General features: G+C 41.4%; 1 protein-coding gene across 1 annotated transcript in view; it reads right to left on the bottom strand.

The window, feature by feature from the left end:
* Positions 1–2162: 2162 nt before the first annotated feature.
* LOC137590992 (phospholipid-transporting ATPase ABCA1-like) overlaps positions 2163–22271 on the bottom strand; it is a 98552-nt gene continuing 78443 nt past the window's right edge. The window contains exons 43-48 of the mRNA XM_068308847.1: positions 20558–20699; positions 19574–19708; positions 17605–17708; positions 15672–15764; positions 7171–7414; positions 2163–2881 (exon numbers count right to left, since the gene is read on the bottom strand). Of these exons, the coding sequence (XP_068164948.1) occupies positions 2759–2881; positions 7171–7414; positions 15672–15764; positions 17605–17708; positions 19574–19708; positions 20558–20699 (841 nt within the window). The 3' untranslated portion in view covers positions 2163–2758. The remainder of the gene's footprint in view (positions 2882–7170; positions 7415–15671; positions 15765–17604; positions 17709–19573; positions 19709–20557; positions 20700–22271) is intronic.

The raw sequence follows: 22271 nt of genomic DNA, 5'->3' as shown, positions 1-22271 counted from the left end.
CCGAAGCAACGGATGCAAATGTTGCCCAGTCTGTTGCGCTGGAGCGAGAACGATGAGGCTCTGCTGTTTTGAGGGGCTCGTCAGACCAGAAAAGGTGGCATTTTAGTCTGTTCATTCCAAGATATCATTTTCCACCCAATGAAAACACTCACGGTTGTGAGGAAGCCGCCGCCGCCGTCCGTTAAGAGTGTTTGAAAGAGCACTTTAATAAGCAGCAAATACTCTGACGCCTTTCGCTGAAGGAGGAGGAAGATTGTTCTTCAAGTTTATGAAATTGTTGTGGATTGAATCGGGGAGAAAATGTCGAAATTTCAAAATCATAAGATGTACAAAAAGCCAGAAAATGTTCACCAGAAGTTTCACCACGAGTGACGAGATTAGAATGGAGTTACCAGATTACCAGAGCAGGCTTCCTGTTGCCGAACACCGTGATCATGCTAAAGCTTTGAGATCTTGAGTTTCCGATTCCAAAAAAAAACTCGTAGGAGAGAGAAAGAGCTAAAATGAACTTGTAACCACAAACATTAAAAGAATAAACTCTTAAATACTCTTGGAATCCGTTCAGGACTGATCTATAAACTCAGGATAGACCGAAAACATCCCTGTCATCATTGTTCTTGCTTAGTTAATGATGAAGATAATAAAAAGGCCTCTCATATGTAAAAAAAAAAACCCAACTTCAGACCTGCATATTAAAATATAGTGTGTACCGAAGAGTAAATTAACAGCCTGGACACCACTTCTCCTGATCTATAACGTAACCCCTGCTCATAAACCTCCTGAGTGTTACATCGGGACGGAAAAATGTGAGGGAATAACGACGTATCATGAAAAGTAATCTCACCTTAGGACTTGAGTTTTATCACCTCCGTAAAGTTCTCGCCTGACCGAGTCGCCGGCTTCTACCTAAAGCTGGGATTTTTAATGAGCGGGAAAACGAGAAGAAGAGTGACGTGCAGAAAGAACAAAAACTCGAGACATTTCAGGTGTTTTTTTTACTCAATGTGGAAATACTAGTGTGGATTTAAAGGAACCGTAGAACTATGTATTTAAACTCATAGATAATCCAATTATTTGATTGTAAGGGCAGATAATTCACCCAAAGGTAATTACGAACAAAATCCATTAACTTTCATCTCTAGTGTTGATGCATTTTCTGTGGATCTACTAACTAATCTTTGCAGGAATAAAAGGGAACTGATGAAAGAAAATAAGCCTATTCCCCTCTTCATCTGACTTCAAGGCTCAAGCAATATCAAATACATTTGCACCTGGAATAGAAAACATAAAATCTATATCCATTCATCCCTGTAATTTAGACTTAAAAGCATAGCAGACGTCGGAGGTTTGATTGTCTGATCCGGAGGGGGTGAAAACAGGAAATAGCTACTGGAAAAATCTTTTGGAATTGAATAAAAAATGAGTTGTCTTAATGAATTATTGGAGGAAAAGCTGCTCCAAAACAGCGGCTACATATTTTGTGATGCTTGCTAAATTGAGAAAACAATTAATTTAACCTTGAGGCGGGCGCGTGTTGAATCTGCAGCGAAAAAAGTTAAGTAAGTACAAAAAAAGCTCATGTCTGAGTGGTGTTTAAACGAGAAATGAATCGATTGTCGGGCATCAGGCGGAGAGAAAACGCATCTTCACTATTTTTTTGAGCGACTCCGCTAAATGTGAAATAAAATACTTCGCCCGTTCCAGTGCTGTCTGTACCCTCACATCCCATGGTCTCATTTAAAGAATGGTGCAAAGGACTCAATAAATGCGAGGATTCAACTGAAAGCTGCACTTAAAGCAAAACTCATGATGGTAGTGAATAGAAGACGAATACAGAAGTGGTAAGAAAATGATTCGCTGAGCAGATTTGTGTGCGAATATTAAATGATGTGTTAGAAATTGTGCAAATCTTTAATTATTTGTTTTAGTGTGACGTGGTATTCCTTACAAATCGGATTCCTGGAGTAGGATTTTTGCATATCAGAGCATTTATAAAATGAAATTGATAAGCATTATTTTTTTTGGCGCTCCAGCTACTTCCTGTTTGAGGCTACAGTAACGGTAACACACGACTCTTCATCCACACAGAGACATACAGAGTCAACATTAGACAAAGAACATTCATGATTGACTTTTAATGCGAGACTCACCGTATGGATCACGTACAGGTTTAGAATTTATTTGCATTTTACGTCAATTGATTCATTCGTTTCACTTTGAAATCAAATGTAAAGACATTTTCAGGGCTGCTACAGTCGTAAAACGACTGACAAAAATGCATCGCAGTAACAAAATTGAGCGAAACAGTGGTTCCGTGAAGTTCTGGTACTTCTCTACAGGAATCAAAAAGATGTCCGTGGTTCTGTTTGACGGAAATATTCAACATGCACAAAAACAGAAAATCAACAAGTACAGAAATTTTAATTCAATAAACGTGTGTTTTCTGGGCTTGTCTAGATTTCTGTTCCCGACAGTCGTAGTAGTGAAAATAAGTGTAGGGAAGAGCTCAAATATTCACTATTTGTATTGATTCAAGTATTTCCTGTAATGCACTTTCATTTTTCTTTGTTCTCGTGCAGCAATCCTTGCTTAGATTCACTTTTTGTACAATAATATTGATTCGTTTTTAAGTGTTTGTGGTTGAGCTTTAAGCATTTTGTGCAAACTTGCTGTATTTTTCTGCCGACTATTCAAAGCGAGGTAGATTGCTGTAAGCCTTCAGTAGTATTGCACGCCGTATAATAATTATCGCGTAGTGTTACACCTTCTCCACTTCTTGGGAGGTCGTCACGGATTGCAGCGGCAGCTCGTCGGCGGTGTCGACCGGATTGTCGTAGGCCTCCTTCTCCTCCAGCTGGGGCCGTGCAAAATTGACAAAGACCTGGAATATTGAGAATGGAAATGAAGATGGAATAATTAGATTAGAAGCAGCGCCGAAGGATCCGAGGATATATTTCTACCTTTTTTTCCTGTAAAACAAACAAAAAAAGAGACATCCGGACGACAGGACGCATCTGATATGAGTTGCCAGACGAGGGCTATGAAGCATTTGGGCTCACACAGTGAATGTCAGTTTGACGTCTCTGACCAGCTGAGGAAGAGGATAAAACAATCATTCTTCTCTCTGTGATTCCCATTTAATGTCAGAAGAAATCAGTCCTGCGGCGTCCATGAAGAACTGTGTGTATTTCATTGAGACGTAAACAGCCCCCGTCATCCAGGATGTTTTTTTATTCTCTTTAGCATTAGCCGTCTGGTGTGGCGAAGCCACACAAAGGATTTTTTAATGGACTAAAAGGAAAACGGAGCGACGGAGAGAATCATATATAACGATAAGAGCGTTGCTTTTTTCATTTAAAGATTTTCAGTGGCTGGGCGAGTACAAAAGGATGTGTGAAATACTAGATAGTGTTAAAAGTCTCATGAGAGGGGAAAAAAAAAGTCATCCAGACCAATTCCATCAGACTCCCCATGAATGAAATCCTCTTTAACGGCTGCAGAGTCACCAATAAATTAAATGGAGTAAATACGAGGGGCATAAATGAAAAGATATAAACAATAGTGTCCTTTCATGCTTTTGGTTCCAACGAGTAACGATAATGAAAACGGGGAAATAAAGACGTGTCCTGTCAGCCCTGGAAATTCCTTTTTTTTTTTTTTTTTTCTCCAAGCAATTTATTTAATCAGTAGCGCTATATTTTAACGCTGAATAAGACATGATGAAGATAAATTGTCTCGTTAAAACCGGTCAATTTGTTGTTTTATTTTTTTCCCCCTGTTGGTGGGAAAAAAATAGATGTTTCAGGTAATTGGCTATCATTTGAATTCGCTCTCAAAAGACGTTTGAGTTCAATTAGAAGACGATCCCTCCATCATGTTCGCCCACGGTGTTAAAAAAGTAGCTCAGCTGAGAATCATTTTATCAGAGAAGCTCCTTTTACATTTCTCTTTGTGTAAAAATAACATAATAACAATAATAATAAAAATAATTAATGAGTAATGCTAAGCTAGGCTAATTCCCTCAAAATAGCTTAGCTTGGTTTAGCTTCTATATCTATAAAGCCATTTTTACACTTTTATTTGTGTAAAAAAAATAAAAAAATAATTAAAAAAATAAAATAAATGAATAATGCTAAGCTAAGCTAATTCCCACATGGGTTTTCTGATCTGTCTCTTCCATATTTTCCAATCTAATCAGGTTAGAGCGATTTAAAAAAAAAAAAAAAAAAATCAGAATTACAGAAGCGCCAAACTCACACTCGCCCACCGCTTCAACTGCTAACACAATTAGCCAATTTTAGCTTGAAATGCTAAGATATGAAGATAAGATCACACAGTTTTGCGGTAAGACCAATAACTATTTATTTAACCTCATGCGATTACCGTAGCTTTATATTCCTAAAGCGAATTTATGTCGTGACTTTCCTCTTCACGTTGGGTGTCCACGTTTAACCGACCGTCCGGTCGTGACCCCGACGTCGAGCACCGGAGCTTCTGAGTGGCGTTTTCTTAATAACAGATGGATGCAGGTGGTAATTACATTACTGTTACACGCAGGTGTTTGTTTGATGCTTGCTGAGGCAGAACGGAGTCGAGAATCACCCATTAACCTCTCCTCTACCATCACGCCACTCCTGAAAGGACGTTAAATGGGTATTATTCCACATCATTCACGTGTCTCACTCCTTTCTATACCACTCCTGCTCTTTTGTGTCGTCACATACGTGGCACCGATTTTATTCAATTACCTCCGTCAAGGTTGATGCCGAATTTAGATATGTAATTATTATTTTGATGTTGCAAACTGGTTCTACTATAAAACTCCTTTGGAAGTTATTAATGTATCAGTAGACACGGACACCGGCTTCCACGCCTCATTATCCATAATTTATATTTATACTTTGTAATTAATTTTATGAGGAAAGTTATTGTTTCAGTGTGTATAACAGGGCTGCCTCAAATTGGACTATAATTAGTTTTACACTAACAAAAGAATGGGCTGTAACTCTGCTTCAGAATCATCGTGTGTAACAGCATGCTGTCTCCATGGAGGGCATAAACTAAAATAAGAGTGTTCCAGTTTATTGTTTCATATATAATTATTATTTATTATATCTAAAGAAAGAAAAAAAACACACTTGAGAAGTCACATTTTCATTTTCACCTGCTCCGTCTGCCGTGCCCTGTCTTAGCCATCAGCATTAATGCTCCAGGCGCCGCGGATCAATATTAATTGTAATGCAAGTTGGGTGTTATACCATAGGTCAAGGCTCTTCTCTATAAATCACCGGCATAAAGGTGACAGTCTGGGTCTCTACAGGTTCTCCAGTCAGTCCTCCCCTCTGTGTTTGAATACCGTGACCTCCTGGTCCAAGTATGATTTATTTACTGCGTTTGATCTGGTAAATATTGACCGGTGCGGAATGTGAGGCATGTTGACGAAAAAGTTAAAACAGAAACTGAAAGACAGGAAGTAAAAGCATGGCTAGGCACCGATGACCCATGAAAGGAAACCTTTTAAGCTCAACAAAGTCAGAATATTTAGCGACATTAATCCCTTTTTTCTATCATAGCGGTAAGCTAAATGGCCCCTAAAGGGCATATTTCACTTAAAGTAATTCTGCAAATGACTTTATCTTTAATTAGGATTTACCCACAAGAGGTTGGTGTTGATAAAGACATCCTTAACCTCCCTGTAGTATTTGTCATATTAAAGGATTGGATTTAAATACGCCAGAGCCTCAGTGAAAAATGAACCCAAAGACTACAAACACAAACTCGCTCAAAAAAAAATCTCTCTGTTCGGATTTTTTTTTTTCCCATCAAGCACGAGGTTGGTGACGACCTTTCCAGACCACTCAGAGGTCATTCTTACCTCCCACCTGGTCATCCGCTGCTGAGTTAATAGCGAGTTTTCAACACCAGACACACTCGCGCTGCGCGCCTGATTGCATCACGTCCCATTTGGTAAAACGCAAGGCAAACATGCAGGGCTCGCTTTTCTCACCATTCAGGGGGTCTGGCTGGCACGCTTTATTCGGAATAAAGGAGAGGCGCCGGCTGAGAGAGCTTTATATTTATAGTATATCAATACCGAGACCTTGCAGCTGAACTATCTGATGTCCAAACGCGTCCTCATTGGTCAATCTGGCAGCCTAAAGCGGGAGAGGACAACGTGTCTGGAATGATAGATGTATAAATCTTATCCCGGACTGGGAAGAACGGCTTCAACTGAGAGAAAGTTTCCACGACTTCGACCACGAGGACACAAGAGGAAATGTTTGCACATACGATCGACCCGGACGGGAAATCCTTTTTTAAAATTTGTACTTGAACTCACTTGTACATGAAAATGTAAACATAAAACACGTAAATGTGGGTTTGGTTCGGTGACCCAGCTGTTCCACATTAGTTTTTCAACACGTTCATTCTAAAATAATCCTCTCCCAGCTCCCCCATCTGTCCCAGGACAGGTGAGGCTGCTGGTATATGGGACCATCTTGGTGTTCCCCAGGGACGTGTCCTCTCCCCACTGCTCTTCCTCTTTGGTGAACAGATGTTAAACTAAGATTTGTAGATGGCACCCCGGTTATTGACTCATCGGATGCAGCATTGGGATTGAAGATCTCTACCCACCCTCCAGGACTTTGAGTCCTAAAGAATCAGGAAACGGGCCGGAAAATCACTGATTATTCCTGGAATGCCTTCAACGTACGTCGAAACAACCTGACGAATCGGTGACGAGAATAAATCTTTTCTGTCAGTGTAGTTGACTTCCTGCCGCACTGCAGATGCAACAACAGCTAGAAACTTAAGTTGATTCGTGAATCAGAATTTTTTGGTCAATAAATCTGATTCTCATTTAAGATTTGCTTTTCATTCGGTCGCCTGTGGATAATTGTTCCAACATTTGGTAATTTTAGGAATAATGAACAAATAGATTGTAATGTAGTGCGGTGGTTTTTTTTATACTGCCTGTGTTGTACTGCCTGTTTACTGTGGGTCAGAGAAGACTGCTGTATGTTGTGCATATGTGTTACACTCGACAATAAAGTTGACTTTGACTTGACTTTGAATGTTAGACGTTATATCTTGGTGTATTTTTAAAGATTCAAAATGAATTCCTGAACTGCTTTTAATTCATTGGTTCGTAGACTTTTCGGGCCTCACCTGATCCAGAGTGGTCTGGGAAACAGAGTAGTCTTCCACGCCGAGCTGCTTCTGATGGACGCTAAACTGGCTGAAAATGTTGGCCAGAGCTCCCTCGGCGTGCGGGAGCTGATATTGCAGCGTGTTGTGATGCTTCTCCTTGAGGACGCTGCCCGGAAAAGTCTGCTGGACGAAGTCCTCGACGGGCTTCAGGGCAGGAGGAGATCCGCCGACTTTAACGATAACCGTGTAGCCGTCGCCAAACCTGGAAACGATAAGTCTGGTGTTCAGAAAAACCTAAGACTTTGAATTCGGAGGACTGTGTGATGGGTCATAAGCTGGAGAGAAAAGATAAAACAGGAAGAAAAAGACACGAAAAAATAAAATTGGTCTCCAGCTTCTGGTCATTTCTATCTCCCTGGATGTGGTCAGGCAGTAGAACAGGCGGGTCACAAGTAGCTGACAGCAAAAGCAACTTATGCGCGTTGATAGATGCCTTTTTACAATTTTTATTCATCATCCATTCAATCTTATTTCAGATATTCATTATTGAGAATTTATCAATGTTATTTTTTTAAGGTTTACAAAATTTCTCTTCACGTCGCATTGCATCTACTTTTATTTCTAGGCTATGTTCCTTCTTGCCTGAGAGAGGTCCAGTCAGATTAAGTTTAAAGTCAATAAAGATCCAGGCAGAGCTAAAAGAGAGGGAATGTTGAGTTCCTATAGGTACAGGGGCACCGGGAAGATGACCCCTGATCAATGTTGATGTTTCCAAACGTCTTCTGAATGCGTGAATCTACGTGTTGGTTTTGTAATGAAGAGATATGGCAACAGTTACAGCTCGTACAGGATTCCTGAAGTGGCAAAAAATGGTCTGCAGCTTTAATAACTTTACTTAGAATAACCCTATTTATAGAATACGGATGCATTATTCACTGTATTCGATATATAATGCAGAGGATATGTGTAAGTGCTTGTTTCTTTGCACAACGAAGGGTTTTAAAGCACGTCAAAAGAATCTACCTGTGAAACTCCACGGCGTGAACAACATCCTGGGCATAAAATACTGTCGCAGATGAAAATGGGACACGGCTAAGCTCTAAATCTAATTAGCATTCTGCATCCTCCATGTCGTGTGCTACGTCTGCTGAGCACAGAATAAGACTCTGTGCCTTGTTATTCTGTCGTTAGCACTCTTATGACCCATTGTTTTCAGCCTAATTAATTCCCTAATGTTGGATTCACCAATAGAAATGCCCATTGTGGGCTAGTACAGCACTACCTACAACAAGATTCAGAGGCTCCCTTAGTGGCAATTAGAGATATGGGGAATAAACTACGGACCTACGTGATCCCAGGGGGAGTGAGGCAGGGTTTGCTGAGACGGGTTATACAAGTCGCTTTAGGTTAAGAATGCATGGGTGTCTTTTTAATGCTACCTTCAGAATCATCTTCTTGCATCATGGTGGGATGAGCGAGAACATGTGATCAGGTGCAAGGAGAATATTCAAAACTGCAAGAGATGGCATCTTGTCAGTCCCGTTTTATGATGCAACGGATAGCGTTGCTCTATAGGGAGCATCTAAGAGACGATCCCGCATCGAGGGCTCCTAATCACTTCTGGGGGATCCCAACGCATCCCCATGAAACTCTACGTCACGTGACGTGCGTCACGTGGATGCGATGAACAGCCGCCCTTGCAGGCGTGTTCAGACATGCACAGCATTATACCGATCGCAAAGGCCCGAGTGTCGCTCAGGCAACGCCGTCCTGCCCTTCATACCGCAAGTACGAAGGGCTTCATTACCTCAAAATGAAAATGAAAAGCCGGAATCGTAATGATCATCAGAGGTTCTCAACAATGACCTGGGTATTATCGCGCAAAAAGCAATTATACCACAGCGGGGCTTCTTTGTCCTTCTCCAAGAAACTCCCTTCAGTTAATATTTAATGTCTTTAATTGATTATTTTAATGATTGCATTCAATCGTAATAATGATTATTATTCAGCTCATATTTCACAATGAAATTAAAACTTATAATCACCCTAATAATGAAGGATAATACCGAGAGAGATTCGGCGGTTTCGGTATGAAGGGCTCATCAATAAAATTGGGTTTTAATACTTATAAACGGCGTTCGAGGACTGTACATCTATCCTACTCAGGTGTTATAACACCCTCATGTGCTAAATATATGCAATGCGATGATCTAAGTAGTTTCTTTACGAAACGCTAAGATATGATGTGATACAGCGGTACCTCTACTTACGAATGTCTCTACATACGAAATGTTCTACTTACGAAACGCCTCAACAGGAATATATTGCCTCTAGTTATGAAAGAAATTTCAAGTTACGAAAGGTAAAAATACAGTATGGGCTGATACTCGCAGCTCCCACAGGTTCCTGAACACAACATTCTTACAGCTGCTCTGCTATTGGCTACTACCTAGCATCCTGGCATCCCATTGGCTAAGAGGGACCTCTGTGTGGAGCTAGATAGGTGTCTATGCAGCGTCTGCCTCATTCGGCTCTCGACCCATGAGGTGTTCTGATGGTTTTACGTAAATATATTAACTTTTAGAGTAGTCACTATGGACCCCAAGAAAGTGACGGAGAAAAGAGGGAAAAAAAAGAAGAAAAGAGTTTTTTTGTCCGTACAAACAAAGTAAGAGATGATAGAAAAGCATGAGAAAGGGATGCGTTTGGTTGATCTCACCAAAGAATATGGCCATAATGCATCTACATTCACCATGTTATTAAAACAAAAGGAAGTTTAAGGAGTTTAAGGCATCGCGTGGGTGGTTGGAGAAGTTCAGAAGGAGGACTGGAATTCACTCTGTTGTTCATGGGGGGGCAAGAGGGCATGAACCAAAGAGGGCAAAAAACAATGGGGACAGCAGTTAAAAGGTTAATGACCATCATTTTTATTCTTTATTCTTTTTTTTTTTTAACGTTATGCACAACTCTCATTTATTGTGTAATAATCTAATCGTAACATGTATTTGTTACATGTTTTGATGCATTTTTATGCTTTATAAAACATTTACGTCTGAATTTTTGGGGGTCTTGGAACAGATTAGGGCATTTGTATGGAAAACCCGTCTCTACTTATGAAATTTCTTCCAGAATCAATTAACTTCGTAAGTAGAGGTACTACTGTACGTTCAATAAGTAAAGCTGGTCTTCTGCGTTATGCAGACGACTCACTTCTTTAATCTCAGGAAGCTAAGTAGGTTTTTGGATTAACTATGTCGTCCATAATCACACACCGCCAACGCAGCATCACAGGCGTCACTGAACATCACGCTCAATTCATCGTCCAATCAAGACGATGGACGTAATCTCTTCGGGTTTTATTATAGTCGCCAGCTCACTGAACGCGCTTTTGTCCAAGGATTGCCGAGATGCAAAACCATTTTTGTTTCTCATCTGAAGGGGATGACACGCTGCGTGGTCGAAGACATCGTCGAAAGGGTTTGAGGATGGTGGTAAAAAAAGACTTCTGAATTAGCTTCCCTTCGTTTTCTCTTCCTGCTTGCCTTATTTTTACTTCCTTTCTGCCGCTACACGGAGACTTCAGGCAGCACTTTGGGAGAAATATCTTTCATGTTCATTTTTACTCTGCCTCTGTATTCACAACAAAAGTCATTTCATCTTCAATACATTCTCGGTATTGTCTCTCCTGAAATAAACCCCCGTCTACGTAGGGGAAAGGTAGACTTGGATGTGTGGAAAAGGGAGTCTGTGCAAACGCCGTGGCATGCAGGAAGAAGTTAATTAGCTTTTTTAATGTGGAGTTTAAAAGCTGAAAAAAGTGAGATCTTTGCAACTCCGGGTTGAATACGGCCTTAGGAGAAAATAATGAATGGATTATGTTTAGAGTCATGACTGCGCCGCGTTGCAAAAAAATCCTTTCACAACATTTTACATTAGCGATAGGATACAGAGCTCAACACAGCGTGGAGGAAAAGATGTAATATCTGCTCTGCTCTCTTAATTTAAAGTTATTCTGCCTCAATCCCAGCCTCCATCCTCGTCCGCCGGAAAGTCGTTCTTCCGTGTAATTTAAAACAAACAACATCCAGACACAGATAAGGGCATGATGGGCAGGAAAATAATTCTGCTGCCTTCCTTCATCTGAGGGGAGTCTAGAAAAGGTCACCCTCACCGCTGCCAAAACCTTGCATTTGTCTCCGCGGGAGGGGGGAGGCCGACACGGGGCGAGGGGGTCACGGAAGTGGCTCGGAGGTCAGATGCTTTGATCGGGCACCAAGTCATCCAAAAAAAAAACTTCCCGGGTTCCTGGTGGGAGAGCCGACAGCGCTCAAGGAATAACTCCACGGGCAGCGTGAGGAGAGAAATGGATGGATGGATGGAGGAATGGATTCATTGGGGGGGTCTCGTAAAAATGGGGAAAACACGAATGTGAAGAAATGCTGTTGAATCCACAGATCACATATTTTTTTCCTTAGTTTTTACATTTTAAATATGCACCGTTTTTATCCATTATTGCTGTTTGAGGGTCACATTGTGAGATATTTCGTGCATCATCTTTTTATCGTGACAAATTAGTACTTTTTAAAATTTTTGAATCACATCTGCACCCACACCTGACTACGGTGAAACGAAAATTAAAAGTCGAAATTTGAATTTGGTTAAAAGTCTGTTGACATGAAAATTGTGTGTCGTTTGTATAAGCGCGAGATACAAAGAGCTGCCGCTAAACCATCCCGTTGAACTATTGACTACGAGACATGAATGAATGCATTTTAGTATTTTTATTAAAAATCCCTGGAAACTAAACAAATTAAAAAGTTTTTAGAGCCAATAAAGACAAATTCATTTCGACTAGAAAGTGCAAGGAATGAATTTGCGACCTTGGAGATAGCAGTTTGGTTTTTAAAACGAAGGTCCAATGCGACACGCGGTTAAAAGCTTCGAATATAAGTCAGTGTTTGGACCTTGAGCTTAAGTTAATGTGTTAAAAAACATAATTAAAAAAAACATAAAAATAATAAAACAAAAATAAAATAAAATAAATTAAAAAACATAATATATTAAAAAAAACATAATTCAATCTGTCCTTAATGACGGTTGTCAGAGATTTGACTTGAAGTCACATTTACAAGCCGTTTGAATCCGATGTTGTGCTTCCAGAGTAATCTCACATGAAGGCCTCATCTGGGTTGTAAAGGTTATTACTGAGGATATTCAAACATGCACGGGTCAATAAGAATATAATAAAAACCTCCACTGCACCTCTGCAGACCTTGAAGGAGAAAATGCAGAAGCAGGTTGTGATTAATCTTTCAAGGAATGCCTGCAGAAGAAGCTCAGCCAGCATAAATTCAAATTTCTCAAGCGTTGAGGTTCGAGCGGTTTATTTTGTTTGCAGACGACTCTCCGCTATGTACATGCATAGCCCCCCCCCCCCTATCTGCGTCCGTCAATGTTCTCGCTGTCTTAATTACACCTGTGCTGCTGATGCATTGTAAACTGTAAAGAGAATTATTTTGTCATCCGTCTCCTCTCCTTAAAAGCCCTAAACCGCTCGCTTTAATGGCACACCTGCAGCGCCGCCGCCGCCGAGCGAGTGGGAAGGAGTTTATTGGACTCCTCAACATCAACTTCAGGGGGACTGATCCAAACTTTTAGACACCACTCTTGTAAAAAAAAAAAAAAAAGTCTCCAGCGCCCACATCGCATTACCTTAATGCATTAAAGGCACTTTACCACCCACTTTTATATCATGACGTGCTTTGAGCAAGGAGAAAATAAGACTCCAGACCGCGGCGAGTGCTTCCTGCATGTACTCTTATTGAAGAGGGGGAGTGGAGGGGAGGGGGGGGGTATGAATGCTATCAATCAGGGAGAAATCCTGCATGGGCTGGTGGGTGTCCTTCCTAACTGACAAGATTATAGGAGAGCTTTTGAAGCCGCTTTTTATTGGTTCCTCCACTTCATTTAGGTTTATTTAAAACCTGGGAGCTTTTCATCCCGGGCGCGGCGCTGCACTAAAACACTATTTACAGCCCTTTTTTTTTTTTTTTTTGGCCATTTAAAAAATTTATTTTCCTCTCTCCGTCAGCCCTTTAATAAATTCCTACAGATGTGATTGATTCAAGGGTCTCGATATCGGGGGATGACGAAGGAGGTTTGTGTTTTTAAAAGGCCTTGCAGGGGCTGCAGTGCAGAAAACGGGCCACCCCCAAATAAAAGCTTCACATGCTAACCGGTTCATCCTGGCTCATTGAGGGCTTGATTGATAACCGGAGGTGGGATGGTTAAAATAAAGGAAGGGCATCCTGGTGAAAACGATGGGGGGGTCAAAATGTGAGTGAGATTTCTGCCCCTCCTTTCAGGGAAGAAAGAGAAGTTGGGAAGGGGAACGGGATCGACGAGGCTCACGACGGCCTGACATGACGGCGGATCACATTCTAAAGTAGAAGTGGGGGTTTGGAATGGGGGGGTTGCACACTGAGTGCGATAGTGACGAGAAAAGAAAACAGAGGAGACAGTTCTTAATTGCCTTTTCAGTCATTAACGGGGTCCCCCCCCCCACCACCTCATGAAACATTAATTATACCAAGATAGGGATGCTTAATTAGAAATTATTCACCGCGTGGTGAGAGTGGAGCGATAGCATAGCAAATCCTAAACATGCACCCCCCCCCCGCCAAAAAAAAAAAAATCGTTGTAGATGTCGCGTTTATCTGTGACTTCCTTTTACCTGCTAGCATGGACACGTGTTAACCCTCTGCCCCCCCCCCCCCCTCGCCGTTTTCCCTTACCTCCTGTGTGGTTCATAAATTATTTACACCACCCTGCTGATTTTCTTCCCACCCAGGATGTAATTGACACAGAGGATTTGTCAATTACCCCCAACATCTGGGACGGGCTGATTGGCGCGACGCCGTCTCGCTTGAAATCCCCCCCGCCCACCTGCCTCATCCTAATCCCAATCCACAATCCGCCTCTTCCAACGAGACAGCAGCCAATGACATTAAGGCTCTTGATGTGGAATACCCTTGACACCGTTGCCCCTCTCCTTGCTGTTCTGGGGTAATTTCTACCCCATCCTCTGCACGCCTGTAAAAATGATCTGCCCCACCCCTCATCCCAGGTGTATTGATCCGTCTCCCTGCCCGATGACACATTCCTCCTGTGTGTGTGTGTGTGTGTGTGTGTGTGGTATGTCCTTCCTCTTACAACATCACACAATGGAGTCGTAATAACGTCACCAGGCTGCACCCTACGGTAATAGATGGGGGCTCACAGTTATAGGGCTTGGGGGCAGAAGTGTTTGGTCCTGCAAAATGTCGGATGAATATCAGACAGTAGACCTGAAAGCTGGGGGTCAAGAGGGTATCTGCGATGGAGACATAAAAATATCCCATTAGGAGTAAAAAAAGTCTATTAAGGGTATGCACAACGACGGCGATGGTTGAAACAGAATTTATGGGTCTGCAGAGAAACAGACGTGATCCTCAGACGTGGAAAAATACTTTCAAACCGACCTGACGCCAGCAAAATTTAACCGCCTGCGTATTAGCTTCATTTATAGATCTTGTTAATATTTAGATTTCATATTAAAAATCAATGAGGGAAAAACTCATCTGGATTCACCCAACAAAAAAAATAAAAAATAAAATAAAGGATACGACTGAGATGAAATCACATGTTCAGCACAAACAAATAAAACAAGCCAGTCAGAGACCGCAACATCCTGCGACACCCCTGAATTCAACATTTGACCCTGACCTACACATTTTTGTGCCTCTGGCTTCCTGAAAATGTTTTTATTTCGTCATTATATCCCATCAGGTTTCAGAGCAAAAAAATGTACAAAAGTGGACGTTTGACCTTGACCTCGTTTTCTCAAGGTCAAGGTCATCATCTCATTTTTTTACCCCTTTGCTGCCCGAGTAATGTGCAACGGTTGTGAAGACGTTTGGTGGACACTGACAGTGACATCACTGCGTGGCGGGACGGAAACAGTTATTCAGTCGATTTGAAACTTTAAATCTTAACACAGATTTAAAGTTTTTCTCTACGGTTGTCCAAGAAAGTAGCCAGCTAACGTCTAAGTGCTAATCGATGCATTGTTTGATTTAAGCTACGCTCAACTAACTGGCTTTTGTTTGTTGTACAATATTTGACAGGCGGGTCTGAGAGCGACGTTAATGTCTTTAACTAAATGATCATGTTCCAAAAAGCTAAAGTAATCCTGGATAAACTCTGACTCAGTTGAGCTGACGTTTGCTAGTAAGACTAACATCCCACCCAGAGCCGTTCTTAGCTGCACTAATAAATGCAGAAAAAAAAAAAAAAAAAATCTGAAACCTTTCCCCGCGTTCTCAAAGAAGACATCCTACATTATTTATACGTTCAGTATCAATAACAGAGCAGCTGGAGCTCAGCCGGGCCTTTCTTCTTCTCACTTCAAGGTTTTTTTTTTCTTTATTCCCGTCTCGGTTGAACGCGTTCAGGGTTAAAAAAAAAAGAAGGACCCTTACCTGTTCTTCAGATGCTGAATGCTCCCCAGACACTTGAAGCGACCGTTCACCATGATGGCCATGCGTGTACACAGCGCCTCGCACTCCTCCATGCTATTGAAAGAAAGGAAGGAACATCTTTTTTTTTTTTTTTTGAAGTGACAAATGTGAAGCAGAGATATTTTTGTAAGTCCTCTCTTTCTTTTTTATCTGCTTAAAGGTTGCGTCAACTCAAATTATTTCTCCGATTTAATCTCTGCAGATGAACCTAAAATGTTTCCTCTCATTAACGGCGAAGCTTCGGGTCAGAGCGTTGGTACAAGTCCGCCTTGACTCCTTAAATGGACGACAAATTTTGGTAATTACAGGAAGAGGAAGGGACCATCTGTAGGTCTTATCATCTCATTTTTTTTTCTCTGTCGGTGTTGGAGCCGAAGTCATTTGTGGTTGAGGCGAAACCTGTGAAGCCTTTCTGAGAAATGGTGCAATTAGGATTATGACTTTGTAAAACCTGGTGAATCCGCCACTTAACAAAACACAAGCACCTGGCCATGCCATGGACGATTGGACGCGGCTCAGACACATTCCCTGGGACGACAACAAATGCTTTTATTCCTCCGTGAAGGCGAGCGATGTAATGAGAACGATATATTCCGAAAGGAAAGCCCACAGCCAGGATTATTCATGAGCACTGCCACCAGCACAAATGATTCAAAAACCCAGGCAATTTGGGAAATGGTGAAAAGAATAGACTCGTACATCGTTAAATGTTCCGTATCGACTTGGCCCATCAGGTCTACGTTTCACAAATTAAAAAAAAAAAAATCGAAGCGTTATTTTTTCTAGTCGTCGTTCAAAAACCTAGTCCGGACCGGCCGACAGCACGGACGAAAAAGTTGGGGAAACTTTTGGTGCGGATAAGTCTCTGACAGGAAAATGTCGAGGTCTAATCACTCGCAAGATGTTTGAGTTCATTCTTTTTTGGAACTACAGCGGAACCTCTACTCACCAATGTCTCTACGGACGAAATGTTCTACCTACGAAACGCCTCAACAGGATTATATTGCCTCTATTTATGAAAGAAATTTCGAGTTACGAAAGGTAAAAATCCAGTATGGGCTGATACTCACAGCTCCCCCAGGTTCCTGAACGCAACATTCTTACAGCTGCTCTGCCATTGGCTATTACCTAGCATCCTGGCATCCCATTGGCTAAGAGGGACCTCTATGTGGAGCTAGATAGGTGTCTATACAGCGTCTTCGTCATTCGGCCCTCGACCCGTGAGGTGTTCTGATAGTTCTACATAAATATATTAACTTATAGAGTATTCGCTATGGACCCCAAGAAAGTGACAGAGAAAAGAGGAAAAGAAAAGACGAAGAAAAGAGTTTTTTTGTCCATACAAACAAAGCAAGAGATAGAAAAGCATGAAAAAGGGATGCGTTTGGTTGATCTCACCAAAGAATATGGCCGTAATGCATCTACAATCACCACGTTATTAAAACAAAAGGAAGTTTAAGGAGTTTAAGGCGTCGCGTGGGTGGTTGGAGAAGTTCAGGAGGAGGACTGGAATTCACTCTGTTGTTCATGGTGGGGCAAGAGGGCATGAACCAAAGAGGGCAAAAATGACCGTCATTATTATTCTTTATATTATTCTTTGTTTTTTATGTTATGCACAACTCTCATTTATTGTGTAATAATCTAGTCGTATCATGTATTTGTTACATGTTTTGATGCATTTTTATGCTTTATAAAACATTTACGTCTGAATTTTGGTGGGCATTTGAATGGAAAACGCGTCTCTACTTACTAAATATCTTCCAGAACCACTTAATTTTGTAAGTAGAGGTACCGCTGTATCTCTGCTGTCACTGCTGAAGAGGCAAATTATATACGTTTCATGTAAAAAGGTGAAGCCAATGGAAAATCTCAGTGAATGAGATGATTTGTGCACCTGTGTGATGTGAGGATGACTGATCGTCCCTCTTTGATGATGCTCAGGATGCAATCCCACAGGAAGCGCCGGGCTTTGGGGTCCATCCCGGTGGTTGGCTCGTCCTGCAACAAGCATAAGCACTTCATTTAAACATCTAGGAGCTCCAGTTCTCTTTTTAAAAGGCGACACCTGAACGAATGAGAGAGGAAAGGCAAAAAAAAAAAAAAAAAAAAAAAAGCAACCGCGTGAGACACAAATTAGCGAATCTGCTTCGCCCAGTTCGATTACACACCCCAGGAAAAACAGGAGATGGAAGAAAACACAGACGTGCACAGGTAAAGTAAAGGTTTTCCTCATATAAGAATAATAAAGCCAAATCCAGAAGCATTCTTCATCGCTCACAAACACGTCTCAGTGACTGGCTGTTGCTTTTTTTACCTGGGGCTAGTCTGTCCATGCGTGATTAGAGCGACAGAGCTCAGTCTATTGGCGGATTTCGTTCCGGGCCTGGTTCTCGCAGAGTCCTGCAAATTCTAGGGGGGTATTTTCATCACCGTGCCCAATGTGTCTGCTTGTGCAAACCCTTCGTGGCAATGCCTCCGGGGCCTGCCTGGGCTAGCACACAATACTGAAACTGACACAGACACTGACAACATATTATACCGTCGCCTCAAAGCAAAGGCTAGTCCGGCTCAGGCGAATGAACGAGCGCGATCGGAGGAGTGGAGCTCGATGAGCACGAGCGTTTAGCCAGAAAACAGAATACATTTTAGAAATGTAATTCATTATGGATTACTAATTACGGGCTAATTACTTCTTTATGTGTTGCTAGTGCCGTAATCTGATGGATTGCTTTGAATCATGCAAAGTGGAGCATTCAATGCAGTTTAAAAGGCGGCAAACAAAACAGCACAAACTAGCTGTAATAATTATTGTGCTTCAGTAATGATCATACATGCAAATTGGAGAACGTACGTCATTTGGTGACAAACATTATGGGACAATCCTGGTGAGATTTGAGGTCATTTAAGTTTTTCCCGGGTAAAATAAGGCCCCCGCCAAATTCCTAATGCACATTAAAACGCTTAATAGAAAGCTTATGATCCAGTTTATTCTGAGTCATGCCTTTATTAATCTTCCATTAAGGAGAAAATTCTTTTGTACTCAGCTTTCAGTCCTGATGAATTGAGATTTTAATGTGTGCAAACACAGTTCTGTGGGCTCCGTGTTTTTCTAAAGAAATTGCCCTTGGAAAAAAAAAATTAATTGAAATATGACCAGAGAGTGAGGCCTGAAAAATACACCCCCTCTCATCCACAAAGCGCTGCACCAACAAGACCTGACAAAAGCTGGCGTGCTGCTAATACATAAATACAAACTAAGTGCAATGATTTGTCGATACTATTGAACCGATATTCATTTAAATACAAAGACGGATGTTTTTGCGATGGTACTATCGTTCCGAGTCGTTCTTCCAACTGTATTTCCTCAGCTTTTCCTCCAACATCACTCATCACACTTTCACAAGAAAGAATTCTTCTCCTCCGTTCTCCATATCAGAACAATTTGGGTCTCATCTTTTTCCATGCATTTTGATTTTAATAAACTTTATTGAGTCATATTCGGTGTTGGCAGAAGCTTTTTCCCATCAGATTTTGCGTTGATATCCCCAACAAACGAGACTGCGTTCCAACACGTACAATCGTTCTGTATAGCGATTAAGCCGCGCTGGAATTTTGTTTTGTTTGTAATACTTTGGGAAATTCAGAAAGGATTTATTAAAATACCAGCTCTTGTTTTTTTTTTACCTCAACTTCCCTCTAAAGTCAAATCCTCCTGTGGTCGCAAACGGAAAAAGAACTGATCTCCTGTAATCCAAACATGTGCCCTTCATCAATAATGATTTAATGTATTACACCTCTTAAGTCTTCATGAAACAACAGTGGATTGCATTTTCATTTTTATGTACGACACGAGAACGTCTCACCAGGAAGATGACAGGAGGACAACCAATCAGGGCCATCGCCGTGGACAGTTTGCGTTTGTTCCCGCCGCTGTAGGTTCCTGCTGACTTTTTGGAATATTTGATCAACCCCAACTTCTGTATCCCCCACTCAGCCACCTTTAGAAGGGGGAGGGAAAAAAAAAAAAAAAATCAAAGTGACCAAGCCTTCAAAGTTGTCTGCATCATCTGACTCTTTGTGATGGATGCTATTTTGGCTGCAATGCTCTGCGGCTTTCAAGGACGAGCTAAGACAGCTGGCCTCACTGTGAGACCTTAATCACAGGCTGCTGTGCTGCTTTACTGTTCTCTTTGCTTGTTAAACAAGGTCTCCACCAACGGGCCGCATCGCGTCAACGCTATCGCCGCTTCTCAAATTCAGCAGAGCTGGATCCCTTTACGCCGCAGCCAAGACATCAAAGCTTCGGCGTCGGTTTGGAGGCCTTCGGTCGCCATCAGCCTCTTCCTTCCTTTGATGCCACGGGGCGGTGCGAGAGCGGCGTAGCGAGGCTGGACCGGGTCAGCACCCCCCACCACCGGTGCATGTGAATAATGTAGAGGCGTAACCCAAAGCAGCTACGCTTCTACCAACCGAGAAGCTTTCATTATGTACGGCTGCTCCCACCCAGGTTATCTATCACTTGGAAAAGGAACACCAGCTTAGCAATAAATTCTTTTTTTTTTTAAGGTGAAAATACTTTGATGGTGAAAATAAACTCAAACTTTCCAGAAGGAAATATGTCTTGAAGTCTTCATACAGTTCAAAAATCCTATCCTTGTGTTATTCATTTGAAGTAAGCATAAAAAAAAACAAAACTTGGGAAATGGAAGGATGTGGTGTTACCATGGTGACCAGCTTAATCTACTTTGGCAATTTGTATGAAAGGATGTGTTTAATAACACAACTACAACAATAACCCAACTCAGTTTTGTTTACGGACAACAAATATGAAAGGATGTGACGGTTACCATGGTGACCTCGTTCTCCGGTACCCCTCGTAACCTGGCGTAGAATTCCAGATGCTCTTGTCCGGTCAGCAGCTCATCGATAGCATCGAACTGGGGGCAATAGCCCAGGTTCTGGTGCACATCCCTCATTTCTGTTCTGATACTGGGGAAGAGAACATTTTAGAAATTGACGTCATTCAAGTTTAAGATTAGAGATATATTATTAAATGCTTACAGGAAATGGCAAAAGAATATATTTCTCTTGTGTTGAGCAAGTCGAAGTCACTTTCAAAGTCTAGTAGAAACTAATAGAGAGGAAGAACAATGCATTTCATATTCGGTGTTTGTGGTTCAAACAAAGTGTTGCTTCCAATCTCAGTCTCACAAACAAAAGGCACAATTTGCTTTCAAGGACACAGATGCCCCTGCTGCAAAATAAATAAATAAATAAATGTTTTTTCCTGGTGATGTGGATAGACTATTGTAGGAGGATGTGAGCAACCTGAGTCAAAAACTGAAAGTGAAAAGTTAAAAAGTTGCTTAAAAAGTAGAAAACTGAAGAAATCATGAGGTGCAAACGTGTAAACAAAGCATGAGCAGAATATAACTGAGCTCTAAGAAGGTGTGGAGATCTACAGCTACATCAAGACGCGCCCTCTAGTGGTCAGGACAATAACTGCAGGAACAGGTTGCAGACAAATGCGACACCTGACTTCCTTTCTCCTTTTGTTTTGTTCCCTGCAGAAAATATTGGAGCCATATTTCCCCCCTCAAATGTTATTTTCAGGGAGCGAGTGTCACTCTGATGGAGGGTAAATGTGATTTGATGTGCCCAGAGGCAAATGGAAGGCTCTAGTGAACTGAGAGCTCGACTCATCTCATATTGTGTTTGGTTTCAGGTTTGATAAAAGTTCCCGATAAGAGAAGTGGTATAGCCTTTTTACACATGCTTTGTTCTTCCAGCCTGAAACTCACCATCTTAAAGCATCTAAGGGAATATTTATGGAAAAAAAAACCCATAGAATGTGATCAACTGGGATTATGCATTCCATTAGCCAATACACGAGACTGAATTTTATTTAACAAACAAACAAAAAAATCAGTAATCTTATATAATAATGTTATTTTACCTTGGTGTTAGATGCTAAGCTACCATAAAGTTGTAGCCTATGGCCTATTGTTTTCTTGAGCCGCGCTAATCATCCCATTTCCTGTACAGACATGACACTAGTTGACCTTGTTTCCTTTCAGTTAGCTTAATGCTACTCTTATTGTGATCTATTGTTGACTCTCAACAATTTTGCGCGCACAAAGCTGCACACAACACAAACATTTGTCATTCCGTTCAGGAAATGCTGGTCGTGTCCCGCCAGTCATTTTCCTTTGCCAATAAATAGAAAGCATAATGAGCTGAAAACAGAAGAGTGGGTGTACTCGCATCTGTTTTTCTTTTTCATTTTTTCTTTTTCTTTTACCGCTTCAGGCTGCTTTGTTACCCATAATTAATACTGTGTCAGGTCCTCCTCGCGTTTCTTTCATTGGATATGTAGATGCAAGTTTAAACCCGAGCTGATGACGGGCAGCACTGCTTTGTTTGTTTCCTAAAAAAATAAGTCGACTCTCCTCCTGTCGAGCACACAAGTTTTCCTTTTTTTCTTTTTGTCTTGTACAAAGATGTCTTATGGCTGATTCTGTAAAGCAGACAAGAATCAGAGAGAAAGGTGCAAGCTGAGGA

Source organism: Antennarius striatus, chromosome 23, assembly GCF_040054535.1.
Source record: "Antennarius striatus isolate MH-2024 chromosome 23, ASM4005453v1, whole genome shotgun sequence".
In the NCBI taxonomy this organism is placed as follows: Eukaryota; Metazoa; Chordata; class Actinopteri; order Lophiiformes; family Antennariidae; genus Antennarius; species Antennarius striatus.
This window is presented reverse-complemented; position numbering and strand designations above follow the sequence as displayed.